We start from the raw sequence: 16492 nt of genomic DNA on the forward strand, positions 1-16492 counted from the left end.
AAAGGATATAAACCCTGACACACGCGTTCCCTAATTTTAAATCAAGAAGTATTGCCTTGTTCTGTTCAAACAACTGCCTCTTGGTCTATTTACAGGTTCTGCATAAGCACAGTTAAGTGTTCTGGAATTCCCATTCTTTGCAATGTTATCCATAATTTGTTATGATGCACACAGTAGAATGCCTTTGCATAGTCAATAAAACACAGGTAAACATTTGTCTGGTATTCTTTACTTTCAGTCAAGATCCATCTGACATCAGCAATGATATCCCTCATTTCACATCCTCTTCTGAATCTGGCTTGAATTTCTGGCAGTTCCCTGTCGACGTACTGCTACAATGTTTTTGAATTATCTTCAGCAAAATTTTACTTGGGTATGATATTAATGATATTGTTCAATAATTCCCACATTCCATTTGATCACCTTTATTTGGAATGGGCTCAGATACGGATCTCGTCCATTGAGTTGGCCAGGTAGCTGTCTTTCAAATTTATTGACACAGATGAGTGCTTCCGGAGCTGCATCCATTTGTTGAAACATCTCAGTCGGTATTCTGTCAATTCCTGGAGACTTGTTTTTTGTCAATGCCTTCAGTGCAGCTTGGACTTCTTCAGTACCAATAGTTCTTGATCATATGCTACCTCCTGAAATGGTTGAATGTTGACCAAATCTTTTTGGTACACTGACTCTGGTATTCCCTCCCATCTTCTACTGAAGCTTCCTGCATCATACAACATTTTGCCCATAGAATCCTTCAATATTGCTATTCGAGGCTCGAATCTTCTCTTCAGTTCTTTCAGCTTGACAAATGCCAAGTCCATTTTTCCCTTGGTTTTCTAACTCCAGGTCTTTGCACATTTCATTATAATACTTTACTCTGTCTTCTCAGACGACCCTTCGAAATCTTTTGTTCAGCTCTTTTGCTTCATCATTTCTGCCATTCACTTTAGCTACTCTACATTCAAGAGCAAGTTTCAGATTCTCTTCTGACATCCATTTTGGCCTGGCACATGTTGTTGTTGTTGTTATTAGGTGCCATCGAGTTGGTTCTGACTCATAGCGACCCTACAGGACAGAGCAGAACTGCCCCATAGGGTTTCCAGTGAGTGGCTGGTGGATTTGAACTGCAGATCTTTTGGTCAGCAGCCGAGCTCTTAACCATCACACCACCAGGGCTCCTGGCACATAGTATGTTCTCAGTAAACTATTAATGATGAACTTGCTTTGGTGGCTAATAATTTTAATTGAAAAAAAAAAAGGACAACATATTGGGATTACAACTTACATTTCATTAGAAGGTGATCTTAATGGTTTCACTTTCTCCTAAATACGAAGTGTGTGATATCTATCTATTCATCATTTTGTCAAACTATTATATCCAGTACGTTAATAGCAACAGCCTTCATTTGTTTTATTATGTCACTAGCATGAATCATATCTTCAATGATCCAAATCCAGTCTCAGTAAACAATTAAAATGAAAAGATACAAATCTCAAACATCTGCTTTGGAGATCTCTACCACTGCAGGTAGTATGCAAACTGAAACACAGTTATTTATTATAACCTTTATTTAGTAAACCTGAGGGTGAAATTAACTGATTTTATGTACCATTTACATTTACAGAAAAGGTGAACTGTTTCTTATCTCTTGAGATTTGATGTATGATCTACATATTATTGCATTTGTTACAGAAATCTGTAAAACTGTTTCATACCACTATGGTTTTCAGCAGAATTGGCCTTGGGGAAATATATATTTCAGAATTTAATAGTAGCCACATTTTCCGAACAAGAGGTACAGTTTTATGCTTACTCTGTCTGTATTCTTTAATTTAAATCAAGTAAAGAAATGCCCTCCCCTAAATAAATAAAAAACAAGTTTTTTTCTGTATTGAATACCAGGGCATGTTTAATGAAATGTTCATATCTCCCTTTTCTAAAGTTTAATATGCAATGGGAAAAAAATAAAATATTTCTTTGAAAGTTTGAGACAATACTACTTAGAAAATATAAAGTAGATTTTCCATTTCATTATAAATGTTATATTTGTTTCCCTGTATCACTGAACCAGGGCTTTCCAGTTCAAACCGGTTCAGTCATGACTGACAAAACCAGAACAGACCCAAATTTTTAAAATTTGGGTGATCCAGAACAATAACCAGAACAGGAAAAATTATAGGTTGAAGCCCTGGAATGGGAGACTCAGAAAAGACATAGTGAACCCTTTCAGGGGCCTGATGCATGAGACTGGATTATTGCCAGAATTTAGGAGAGCAACACACATTCAAAGCGGCAAAGTCGGCTGCCATCTTTGAGAGGGGCACCACTGTTTCTGACTCTGCACAAAATTTGACCGGCAAGAAATTTGGTTGCCATGTAACTCGTATGCTGCCCTTGTTTCTAAAAGGGAGATTAAGTTTCCAGCAGGGCTTCGACCTGTAATTTTTCCTGTTCAGGTTCACACGAATTTTAAAATTCAAATCTGTTCCAGTGCTGCCTCCTCAGCCATGATTGAACCAGAAAGAACTGTTTTGAAGCCCTGTACTAAACAAACAGTACTCAGTATGGAAGAATGAATGCAAATTAACTTTTTCCTGTTTGATAATCATTTAACTGAACATACTATAACCTTATTATAGTGGGAACCCTATTGGTATGTAAAAAGCAATTCTGTTCTTTAATTTTTTTCTTTATGACTTTAAAGCAAACGTACATCTAGATATGTATTTTAAAAAATTCAAATGTATGTATAGGGTAAGTGAATTTACGTACCTTAATAAAATTATTTTACATAAGCACAAAGTAGTTCTCTTAATTGATGTAACGTTTGTCTTTGAAAGGCCAAAGGCCCTGATTCCTAATTTTTCCAGAAATTTTAGACATAAATATTCATTACCCTTGAAATCATTTGCTCTACTATCTATCCTCAAATGAATGATGATTCCATCACGTAACATCAGTTATTCAATACTTTTCAGAATGAATTACTATATTAGCTTAAATTGGCAACTTTTTCCTGTTAGTATTTTCAGTTTCATAATATACTAAGACTTCAAAAACATGAGAGCTAATAAATTCCTAGAGGCAGTACAGCAAAGAAGTTAGAAATAGAGACACTCTTCTCAGGTTCCTCTGAACGAAAAAATCCTGACTTTGCTTACTATCTCTGTGACCCTAGCCAAGTTACCCAACCTAGTCCTTCCTCGGTTTCCTCATCTATAAAATGGGGTCAACAAAATGACACACTTCATAGGGTTCAAGCTCAGGAACTCCAAGGATGGCCAGCTAGAGAAGCAGAGACAAGAATTCTCCTCCTGAGCCTACAAAGAGAGTGACTTCTCTTAGTGCCAGTGCCCTGAATTTGGACTTCTAGCTTCCTAAACTGTGAGAAAATAAATTTCTATTTGTTAAAGCCACCCACTTGTATTTCTGTTATAGCAGCATTAGATAAATAAGACATAAGCTCATCACTCCTATTACCTCATTCACCTCAGTTTTTACTTCCCACTGTGATTTACATGAGGCCACTCATTTAATGTCCTGTGTTTATCTGCAGGCCCCAAGGGCCTATGCTGTGTCGTATCAATTTTTATTTTTTAATGCCAGTGGTTGCAAGCCCTTTGTCATGCACAGAATGCATACTCCAAGAATGTGTAGTAAATGAGTTAGGGAGTGTATGTCACTTCCATGTTCATACTTTATTTGACTCCCTTGTGCCTATAGGCGTTCTCTCACATACCTTCTCCATGGAATCCAAGGCACTTTGTCTGCTTCCATCTTTTTGAAACTCTATTTTTCTCACTTCCTCTACCCCAACCAAGGACTTAAAAATATACACTGTGCTTCTTTTACTTATAATTCTAACACAGTTGGCACTTCATGTTGTAATTCAATGATCCCAATTAATTTTTCGACAGGTATCAACTGCCTGCAGAGGCCTCAGAAACAAGCTCTAAAGTAGGGCTAAAAATTTGGGTGTGCTTAACACAATTATGTGTGTTCTTATATATAAATATGAATCACAGAAACACACACAAAAAAAATTGTATTTATGCTGGAGAAGCAAAAGTTTCAGTATTTTCTGTCCTGCACATGTTCAGGAAGAAATAGCTCAAGATTCTTATGAAAGACTTAAGGTTCTTGTACACTTGGTCAGCCTATGAAGTAACAGGACACATATGGGGGGCTTTCTTTAATTAATCTATAAATAATGCTTCATTGGTTAAAATAAAAAGCTATTGAGGGTATGTCTGTGATTCTCAAAGCTGTGGATCATCTTCACAATGATTCCCACGTAGCTTTACAGGGAGTGGAAAAGTCTATGTCCATCAGGGCATTTATACTACAATCAAATGTTTCCTTGAAAATATTTCAACCAATGACAAGATTGATTTTCTAGGATTGGAAAATTTTCCTTTAAATAAGTTTCCAAATTACTGAATTCATATTGAGAACATTTTGAAAAATGTGTTTTTTTTAAATCATATTCTGTTTTTAACCAAATAACAAGAGATGTACAAATAAATATTACATTTTATATACTTGTCACTACTCTTTCTCATATAGTATACAAATTTAACATGGATTTTCTTTTAAAATATAGTATAATGATTGACATTTTAAGAATAATACCTAGAGAGCTTAAAAAAGAAATACTAATGTTGACACTCCACCCAGAGCCAGTCACATCAGAATCCTTGAGAATGAAATCTGGGCATTAGTATTTTTAAAACTCTCCAGATGGTATCTTAGTTATCCTAGGCATTAGTGAGCTGAAATGGACTGGTATTGGCCATTTTGAATCAGATAATCATATAGTCTACTATACCGAGAATGACAAATTGAAGAGGAATGGTACCACATTAATTGTCAAAAAAAAATTTCAAGATCTATCCTGAAATACATCACTGTAAGTGATAGGATAATATCCATATGCCTACAAGGAGGACCAGTTAAAACAAGTATTATTCAAATTTACATACCAACCACTAATGCCAAAGATGAAGAAACTAGAGATTTTTACCAACTTCTGCAGTCTGAAATTGATAAATATGCAATCAAGATGCATTGATACTGGTGATTGGAATGTGAAAGTTGGAAAAAAAGAAAAAGAATCAGTAGTTGGAAACATTGCCTTCATGACAGAAAGGAAGTTGGAGATTGCTGAAGGTTTGCAAGACCAAGGACCTATTAACTGAAATATCTTTTTTTTCAACAACACAAACAACAACTATACACACAGACTTCGCTAGGTGGAATACACAGGAATCAAATCAACTACGTCTGTGGAAAGAGACGATGGAGACGCTCAATATCATGAGTCAGAACAAGGCCAGGGGCCGACTGCAGAACAGATCGTCAACTGCTCCTATGTAAGCTCAAGTCGAAGCTGAGGAAAATTAGAACAAGTCCACGAGAGCTAAAGTATGACCTTAAGTATATCCCACTTGAATTTAGAGGCCAACTCAAGAATAGATTTGACACACTGAACACTAATGATTGAAGACCAGGCAAGTTGTGGAATGACATCAAGGATGTCATAGATGAAGAAAACAAGAGGTCATTAAAAAGAAAAGAAAGAAAAGATCAAAATGGATGTCAGAAGAGACTCTGAAACTTGTTCTTGAACGTAGAGTGGCTAAAGTGAATGGAAGAAATGATCACGTGAAAGAGCTTCCCTTTGTTACTCCACAATCCAGAAAATTTCAAAGGACAGCTTGAGATGACAACGTACTATAATGAAATGTGCAAAGACCTGGAGTTAGGAAACCAAGAGAAGAACACACTCAGCATTTCTCAAGCTGAAAGAACTAAAGAAAAAATTAAAGTCTCGGGTTGCAATAGTGAAGGATTCTATGGGCAAAGTATTGAATGATGCAGGAAGCATCAAAAGAAGATGGAAGGAATACACACAGTCACTGTACCAAAAAGAACTGGTTGATGTTCACCCATTTCGGGAGGTAGTATATGATCAAAAAGTGATGTTAGTGAAGGAAGAAGTCCAAGTTGCAGTGATGGCATTGATGAAAAACAAGGCTCCAGGAATTGACAGAATAACAATTGATATGTTTCAACAAACAGATGCAATGCTGGAAGTGCTAACCTGTCTAAGTCAAGAAATTTGGAAGACAGCTAACTGGCCTATCAACTGGAAGAGATCCATATTTGTACCCATTCCACAGAAAGGTGATCCAACAGAATGTGGAAATTATCAAACAATATCATTAATATCACATGCAAGTAAAATTTTACTGAAGATCATTCAAAAAAGTTTATATCAGTACATGGACAGTAAATGGTCAGAAATTTAAGCCAGATTCAGAAGAGGACCTGGAAAGAGGAATGTCACTGCTGATGTCAGATGGATCTTGGCTGAAAGTAGAATATCAGAAAGATGTTTACCTGTATTTTATTGACTATACAAAGGCATTTGACTGTGTGGATCATAAAAAATTACAGATAACATTGCAAAGAATGGGAATTCCAGAACACTTATTTGTGCCCATTTAGAACTCGTACATAGACCAAGAGGCAGTCGTTTGAACACAATAAGGGGATACTGCTTGGTTTAAAATCAGAAGGGTGCGTGTCTAGGTTGTATACTGTCACCATACTTATTCAGTCTATGAAGCCCTAGTGGCACAGTGGTTAAGAGTTTGGCTGCTAACCAAAAGGTCAGCAATTCAAATCTACCAGCTGCTCCTCGGAAACCATATGGGGCAGTTCTATTTTGTCATATAGGGTCACTATGAGTCAGAATCGACTTTAGTTTTTATTTTTTTTCCATCTGTATGCTGAGCACATACTCTGAAAAGCTGGACTATATGAAGAAGAATGGGCCTTCAGGATTGGAGGAAGACTTATTAACCACCTGTGATATGCAGATGACACAATCTTACTTGCTGAAAGTGAAGAGGACTTGAAGCATTTACTAATGAAGATCAAAGATTACAGCTGTCAATATGGACTACACTTCAACTAAAGAAAACAAAAACCCTCACAACTGGACCAATAAAGAACATCATGATAAATGAAGAAAAGTTTGAGGTTGTCAAGGATTTCATTTTACTTGAATCCACAATCAACACCCATGGAAGCAAAAGTCAAGAAATGAAATGACATACTGCATTGGGCAAATCTGCTGCAAAAGGCCTCTTTAAAGTATTAAAAAGCAAAGATATCTCTTTGAGGACTAAGGTGCACCTGACCCAAGCCATGATATTTTCAATTTTCTCATATGCATGGGAAAGCTGGACAATGAATACAAAACACAGAAGAAGAATTGATGCATTTGAATCACGCTGTTGGCGAAGAAGACTGAATGTAGCATGACGGCCAGAAGAACAAACAGATCAGTCTTGGAAGAAGTGCATTCCTTAGAAGGGAGGATGGCGATACTTCGTCTCACATACTTTGGACATGTTATCAGGAGGGACCAGTCCCTGGAGAAGGACATCATGCTTGGTAAAGTAGAGAGTCAGTGAAAGAGGAAGACCCTCAACGAGATGGACTGACACAGTGGCTGGAACAACGGTCTCAAACTTAGTAATGATTGTGAGGATGGCGCTGGACTGAGCAGTGTTTCATTGTGTTGCGCGCCAGGTCACTATGAGTCAGAACCAACTGGATGGCACCTAACCACAACAACGAGATGATTTTAATGTATGATCATAGCTGTTGTGATTAAAAGAGAACAAGATTTAGAACTAGACAGAATTGCATTCAAACCTCAACTCTGCAAGTCAGTAGCTTTTATTAGAATTTACCTCATCCCTTAGGTTATCTGTGTCCTTCCTTTTGTGGATATTATGAAATTTATAGATAAGCCATTTAAAACATCTGGTGGCTAGTAGACACTTAATGGTAAGCATTATCAATAATGATCTGCAGGCGATGTGCAAAGAAAACAGTGCTTTATATGCCTGGGACGTTGTTCTTATTATAAGCATTCCAAAACATATTATTGCCATCTGTCAGGTTAAGTTCTTAAATTAAGAGAATAATTTTGTTTAGGATTGAACTAAAAAAGTATTATTTAATTAGAAATACAGTATTTTACTAAACAGAAAATAACCAAGAAAAATTAATGCTGTTTCAATGGTTCCTAATTGACTCTCAGGAAATGGTATAATTATTGCAAAATGAATAGATTAAAGTGCAAGGAAAATGAAAACTGTAGTGGGAAAGGTCAACTCTTTATTTTCTCTAAATGCGTATATTCATATCTAAGTAGTGTCAATTTTTTAACATGATCAGAATATTATATATACTATACACAAAGGCCAATGAACTAATTGAAGACTATGTAGATTCCTTTTGCTAACATCATTACAGCAAAAACTCAGTCTATAATTAGAAATATTATATAGTTTTTAATTTTTAGAACCCAGAGAGTTAGGTGATTTCAGTTAGAAGCTAGTTTTCATATGGCTGCGATGATTTTGGAGCCTGGTGGTGCAGTGGTTAAGAGCTTGGCGGCTAACCAAAAGGTCGGCAGTTCAAATCCACCAGTTACTCCTGGGAAACCCTATGAGGCGGTTCCTCTCTGTCCTATAGGGTCACTATGAGTAGGAATCAACTTGACGGCAATGAATTTGGTTTGGGCAATGATCTTGGTGTAGGAATTGTGTTTGTGTGTGTGTGTGTGTGAGTGTGAGAGAGAGCTTTTCCTCTATTTGGCTTTGTTTTGTGGACTTGCTAATTGTTTTTTAAGAGTAGCATTGCAGAGTATACCCCAACTTGTACTGTTTTTAAAGATATTGAGTGCTTTCTACAAAATTTATACTACGTGACAAACCAAATTAGAGATCTAGTTGCTGAGCATCAATGTGTTATGCATAGTTGGTGATACATAAAAAACAGGCACTGCCTTTGACCTCGAGGAGTTGAAAATTAAAGGTATGTGAAGACAAAGCTAGTTCTGAATCCTGCACTAATATTTTGTGAAAAGTGCTGTTGCCAGGCTTAATGTCTCAATATCCTCTTGCCTGCATATCTCTAAATTGAAAATGGTATCACAGAACAGGATTTGCTATATAAATCACATGGTATAGATACTGAGGGAACCAAGTATTCTATCTAACTGGCCAAAATGTATAGCATATTTTAAATGGGTGTAGTATTTTATGTGCAATCAATTGGTGCGAATAATAACATGATGCAAGAGACCGAGTCCTCCCGTGCTGTGTTCAGAGACGTCTACACATTAGAATCTCGAGTTCTAAGCAGTGAACTCTGTTTCTAATTAAATCTAGAAAAATATCTGAACACTTACGTTTACAAGTAGGTGGCTTCCCTTTGTTACTCCACAGTCCATCTTCTTGACACACTGCTGTTGCCTGTTGACTGGCTTCAAGCTTAAAGCCCTCATTACATTCATATATCAATTTACTGCCCAAAGTGAACTCATTACCCGTAAATGAACCATTTCCTGGGGACTCTGGAATTCCACAGGACACAGCTGGAAAAAAAAAGAAAGAAAGAAAGAAAGAATTGCAGCCTTATTCTTACAGACACTTTATGAGATTTTTTCTTCTTTTTTATCTCATATATAAAAATTGTTCGGTATTTATATTTCTAATGTGTAGTAGAATTATACACATTTTGATGTTTTAAGAATGGTAAAGTTTAATGAGAAACAAGGGGAAATTGATCATAATAAGATACCTTTATAATTCCAGGAAGAAAAGCTGACCCCTATCATATAGTGTAATCATACTGTGACGTGTTTTCTGAGATGGTAGGATCAACAAAGCACAGGATAACGGCATTCATTTAATGTTGGAAAAGAAAAAAGAGGGATAAAATATCTTTACCATCACAAAATTTATTCCAATGATTGCTTCTTGATGTCAAAACTCACAGGCATCCCATTAAACAATCACCCACCTGAGGCCTCAAAAACGTGCTCCCTCTTATTTGCCTCCCAACCCCCTCACTCGTTTTGCTTAAAGCAACAGGAGGTTCTATCGACTACAAACGACTTACCTGAGATCGTCAGTGTATCTGTTATCATAAAGTCTATTATTCTATAAACGACCTGTCAGGAAACGGCGTAAAGCAGTAAGATACAGGAGGCAGTAAGGAAAGCTACTAGAGCCGAAGGCCCCGTGCCAGAAGGGGAGCTTGGGTCAGCTTATAAGTGTAAGTCATGTAAGGAAGAGGTATGAATAAAGAAGAAATTGCTTTGAAAAATAAAGTATGGAAGGAATTCAATGTAAACTCTTTCTTCTTAAATTTTCTAGCCCTGTTCCAGGCTTACGTACCATAAGACAAAAAAAAAAAAAATTCTCAAGTTAAATGACTGCAAATTATAACAATGAAACAAGCACTAAGTCAGAGAAAGTGTTACATCAGCAACAATTATAATGATGATGATGACCTAATCCAGGGCCATATGTTACAGAAAAACGTGGCAGTACCTAATGTAAAGATTTTCCTTTACTCAATCCATACTGAAGTTATTATTCGCATCCTGGATTATAGATTTAGATAATTTAAAAATCTTCACACAGGGATCCCAAGGAGAATACACATGCAGAATGTTAGAGCTGGAAGAACTGGATATTAAGGAAACTTGAGCCTCAGAAAGACCAAGTGACTTGCCAAGGGTGGTACAGTGACTGTAACACCTACAGCCAGAGTTGACATCTTATTTCTTCTCACCGTGAACGTTTTCTATTATACAAGGCCCCCCCTTATCTGTGGCTGAGCTTGAGGTTTTTTTCTTTATTGCTTTTGTTCCTTTTTCTTTATCAAAATCATGAATACAATGGGAAATTATCAGAAAAATAAAGGAAAATTTAGTGCAGATAAAAACCAAAGCTTCTGGAAAATCTAAGCTCTAAATTTTTCCTTGTATTTAAATTTATAATCAGCTGTAAGAACCATCTGCCATTGTTTACATATATCTGAAGCACACCACAATAAAACATTTGCGATAGACGGAGAACAAGGAAACAGATTTTGACAAAATATTTAAAATAATAACCTACAGCTTTCCAAAGACTTTGTTTTGTGGCAACAATGTATCAATAGCAAGACTGCCAGGCATTTGCAAAATATTCATTTTAATTTACTGAATGGAGTAAATGCATATATTTTCTCCTTTACAATTCTGTTTTTATCTCACAATGTTCTGATACCTTGTTTCCTTCCCATTTTCTCTCAGATTTATCTCAGATAGTCATTTGTTCATGCTCACAACCTTAATTTTTCTTCCACTCAGTGAGGCGTGCCCTGTTTCCAGCTTTCATGTAATTCTCGTATAGGGTGAGCACCAAATGAAATGACATTTCTCTGGCAGGTTAAATGGGAAATGGCATTCTACAAACACATATGAAACTCTTCCTTAAAAGGATTCATACCCAGGGAGGCCAAAACCAAAAAGCTTTATAGCTCCTTCCGATGGATTTCAAAGCTTGTTTCACAAGTGAACCCCAACTCGAAGGATGCAAGAAGACCCACTCTGTGTGGTCTGATCAACAACTGGGAATCTTATTTTGACCTTATCTAGAGTTTTTAGTCTCCTGACTGCCCTAACAAAAGGCTGTTTGGAAGGGGCTTAAAGCAGAAGTGGCAATCTATCAAAAATGGAATTCTAACACTTCTGATAAAATGAAGAATAGATGGAATAATTCTTGTTGTCTAAGACTTACAAATTCAGGGCTTATGGGGATGAAAGAAGTTTCCTGCTAAAGTCTAGTATCCAACCAACCATTGATTGATTCAAAAAATGTCACATTCCTACAATGTGAGAGACACAACTTAGATCTCAGATTACCTTTTTAAAAACAATGATGTGCTCTGCTTGGTCACCATCACTAAGTATCTACTCCACTCAGCCAGCCTACTCTCTTCGTTGACTTCATTTTTTGTTTTTTTTCCCCCTCTACCCAAAATTCCCTCCGTCATCTGCTTCAATTTAAATCTACCCTAAGATAGCAAACTCGTTTCTAACAGTATGTCCTACTCTTACTTGATTGGTGGTGTTACTGTATAGAATATTCTTTTTTTAAGCAAGTATTTTATTTAATGGAAGACCTGCTTCACAAAGTGATGTGTAATTGCACTTTCTGCAGTTGCTTGTACTAAATCATCATCTTGGGCATAAAACCAAAAACCCATTGCCGTTGAGTCAATTCTGACTCATAGTGACCCTATAGGACACAGTAGAATGCCCCATAGGGTTTCCAAGGAGCAACCGGAGAATTTGAACTGCTGACCTTTTGGTTACCAGTCAAACACTTAACCCCTGCCCCACCAGGGCTCCTGTCTTGGGTATAATTGTCTTAAAATTACTAGTGACTTTTGAAATAAATATTAATATTGCTTCAACAGATTTGTGACTTATAATTTCCATAAGATCAAGAATATTACTAAGAACACCATGGTTGATGGCCAACACATACAAACATTTTGTGATAGCTATATGCTTTTGTTATTCATCTTCCTGAGACATGGGAAATCACCATGTAATTTTCCATTAAACCCGTACTTTTTTGTGCTAATTGCAAAATAAAAAATACTAAAACCAAATATAAAATATACAGTTGTAGATTTACCATGCAATGAATCACAAAACCTCTAGCAAGAATGTTTATATGGTACTTCTCAAACTTTACTGAATCTATGAATCCCTGGGGATACGGATAACATACATATTCTGCATGTACGTTAGGTCTGGGTGGCCTAGGATCCTGCTTTTCTATCAAGCTTTGTGGGCTCAGAACCATATTCGGAGAAGCAAAGATTCAGACTATTCTGCACCACTGTGGCACAGTGGTAAAGAGTTATGGCTGCTAACCAAAAAGGCGGTAGTTTGAATCCACCAGCCGCTCCTTGGAAATCCTGTGGGGAAGTTCTACTCTGTCCTACAGGGTCGCTATGAGTTGGAATCCATGGCAAAAAGTTGGAGTTTTGGGTTTCTTTTTTTTTTTTGGACATGTTCTGTGGAGGCCTGCTAAATCTTTTCTCCCTCCACATACATTTTCCAAACTGCTGCCATAATTTCTCAGGTTATCCACTGACCCTGGTGAATGACTGGAGCTCTTCTCACCTTTGGCATTTACACACCAAGGTACAGCAGCACTGAATATCCTCCACTATCACCACCTCTGTGTTGAAGGAGTTACAAATACCTAGCTTTGTGGTTCAAATGCACTTTCATTTTATCAGCAAGCACCTTCTTTGAAAGGGAGACTTAGCATTGGATCTGGAAATATTTGGGGAAAGAGAGACGTGTTGTTGATGACCTTCTTTTAGTTAACCCTGTGTGAAAGTGAGAATTCTGTTCACTGTGTGTGGTCTTACACTATTAAATGAGACCACTGCAGAAACTGCATATACAAAATGAAGGTCTACCGAGTCCGTTAATCTTATTTTCATGCAACTGTTTATAATAGTAGTTTGCAAAGAAATGAAAAATACAGCAAAGAAATAAAAAACTTCATAGAAAGTAGGGACACATACGTAAAAAGGACTCATCCCTGATACACTAGGATATATGTTCACCCAAAATATGAGGCCTAACTTTTGTTATAAGGTGGACCTTGCACTTCATTCCATAATTTTCTCTTTGTAAGGATTCATGCTTTTCTTAAGTGACACTCGCAGTACAAACCCATAGCTAACAATACAGGAAAATTGATAACTAGATCAATAGTTTCAGTCTCAACTTTGTAACGTACTATCTGTGTGACCCAAAATTATCACTTAACTTCTCTGAACCTCAGTTTCCTCATATGTCAAAAGAAGTGTAATACTGAATTTATTTTTGATAAATTTAAAATGTATGAGTTACTTTTACCTTTAAGTATAAAATTAAATAATGAAAGAAAACTGATTCATTCATAATTTGAACATTATCAAGTCTATCCATTCATTCATTCGTTCACTTTATCCAGTATGCCAATCTCTGTCTTTTAATTGGTGTATCTATACCACGTATTTAATGTCATTGTTGATATGTGAAGGTTTAAGTCTGCCATTTTATTTTTTGTTTTCATTTTTCTTTTCCTGCCTTCATGTCAATTCCTTGAACATTTTTAGAATTCCATTTTTGTTTGTTTATAGGTTTTTTGTGTATTTTTTGTATATAACTTTTTTAGTGGCAGAACCTATCACTGTCTGCTGGTGTCAACATTTTACTTGTTTTAGTAAAGTGTAGAAAGCTCACAGCTTTTTATTCCTTGTATCCTTCCCATTTGTAATGTAATTGTCGTAATCATTTCCTCTACATACATTGATCACCACATTAGACAATGTTATAATTTTTGCTTCAATTGTCACACGTAATTTAGAAAACTCGAAAGGAAAGTCTATTGTATTTACTCATAGGAAAGTCTATTGTATTTACTCATATTCTTGCTCTTTCTGTGTTCTTTCTTCCTTCCTAATATCCAAAATTTCTACTTTTATAATTTTCTTTATGTTTACAGAATTTTCTTTACCCATTCTTTCAGGGTAGATAAGCTGGCAACAAATTCTGTTAGTTTTCCTTCATCTGAGAATGTTCTGATTTCCCCATCATTTGGTCTTTGCTGCCAGGGTTGGGGCTGTGGCCACAATTTTTCTGTGATTTTTGGTTGCCATAAAGTAGTTATTGTCTGAAAGCTTTCTATTTTATTTGGCTGAATTTTACTGGTCCTTTGGCTTTTCTTGGGACTTTTGTTGTTGTTGACGATGATTTCTGTGCCCATTGGTGTTTTAGGGTTGCCAATTACTCCACTATCTAGTCAGAGATATTTGAGGTAAACAAAAAACCCAGGGAATTCATTACTGAGTCATTCCTTGGTTTTCAAGGTCCCCAGCCATTCTTCCTATTTCTCTCTCCCTTTCAGAGTCTTGCTATATTTGTTTTACATAATTTTCAGGGTTTTTTTCCTGGAAAAAGAAACAAGAATATTCATTTCAAAATTACTCTGAGACTGAGCAAGAAAGAGTTCTGTAATAGATTGGTGATGTCTGCCAAGGCAAAGAATTTGAGAATTGGGCACACCATGTTCCCTATAATGGCTGAACTCCTTCAGCATGTACCACCCATTCCACTTATATGCTGAACATCTTACCTAAGTGGTACCCATATATTATCTTCCTAATAGTATAAAAGTCCTTAGAGAGGCCTGGCACAGCCCATCAAGAAGGCAAGGGGATGGCATACAGGCCTAGCTGGGCAGGAGAAAGGAAAGGAGAGACTTTGGTGAAGGGTAAGATAGTACACAATACTGGGGAAGGCAGTACAACTAGACCAAGGCAAGGTCATGGAAGCTCCATAAACACATCCAAACTCCCTGAGGGACCAAATTACTGGGCTGAGGGCTGGGGACCATAGTTTCAGGGGATGTCTAGTTCAATTGGAGTATCATAGCTTATAAAGAAAATGTTCTATCCCCCACTTTGGTGAGTAGTATCTGGGGTCTTAAAAGTTTGTGAGCGGTTATCTAAGATACTCCACTGGTCCCCCACAGGGAGCACGGGAGAATGAAGAAAATCAAAGACATAAGGGAAAGATCAGTCCAAAGGACTAATAGTCCACAACTACCACAGCCTCCACCAGACTGAGTCTAGAACTAGATGGTGCCTGGCTACCACTGACTGCTCAGACAAAGATCACAATAGAGGGTTTCGGACGGAGCTGGAGAAAAATGTAGAAAAAAATTCTAACTCACAAAAAAAGACCAGACTTACTAGTCTGACAGAGCCTGGAGAAAACCTGAGAAGATGGCCCCCAGACACTCTTTTACTCAGAACTGAAGTCACTCTTGTGGTTCACCCTTTAGACAAAGAATAGACAGGCCCATAAAACAACAACAAAAAAAAGACTAAACGGGTCCACGAGCCAAGGGGCAAGGACTAGAAGGCAGAAAGGGGCAGGAAAGCTGGTAATGGGGAAACTAAGGTCGAGGAGGGGAGAATGTTGACATTTCATGGTGTTGGCAACCAATGTCACAAAACAGTATGTGTACTAATAGTTTAATGAGAAACTAATTTGCTCTGTAAACTTTCATCTACAGCACAATAAAAAAAAGTAAAAAGAAAAAAAAAGCGCATAGAGGGCAAAACATGTTATAAATCTTTTCACCCTTCCCACTTCCTTGTGCCTAGAACATCACAGTGCTCAATAAATGTATGTTAACTGAATTTATTTCTAGGAAATGGAAAAATAATTTATCCTGCCACAAAAAGTTGTATTTTTAAGTTTTTCAGAAATCACCATATCTCTGAATTTTAGTATGCAGATTTACTTCGTTCATAATATGACAACAAAGAGTAAAGAAGCTCATAAAGTGTAAGTACTATATATTTATTTTGACTAATTTAACTGACTGCATTACTTTGATGAAAATTATGAATTCTAAAATTTAATGTACTAGTACATCTCTGAAGTTATTTTTGTTATTTTCAAGAAATGCCACATTTGATACATTTAAATGAAAATAAATTCAGAGTTCAGATGGTTTATAATGAGATAATGCTAAAGGAAAAAGCACT

General features: G+C 36.7%; 1 protein-coding gene across 1 annotated transcript in view; it reads right to left on the reverse strand.

Moving 5' to 3' along the window:
- The window catches only part of LOC101344436 (CUB and sushi domain-containing protein 1-like), a 1691327-nt gene that overhangs the window by 113408 nt on the left and 1561427 nt on the right, over nt 1-16492 (reverse strand). Inside the window, exon 43 of the mRNA XM_023743077.1 lies at nt 9276-9461. Coding sequence (XP_023598845.1) covers nt 9276-9461 — 186 coding nt within the window. The remainder of the gene's footprint in view (nt 1-9275; nt 9462-16492) is intronic.

Source organism: Trichechus manatus, unplaced genomic scaffold (assembly GCF_000243295.1).
Source record: "Trichechus manatus latirostris isolate Lorelei unplaced genomic scaffold, TriManLat1.0 scaffold00234, whole genome shotgun sequence".
NCBI lineage: Eukaryota > Metazoa > Chordata > Mammalia > Sirenia > Trichechidae > Trichechus > Trichechus manatus.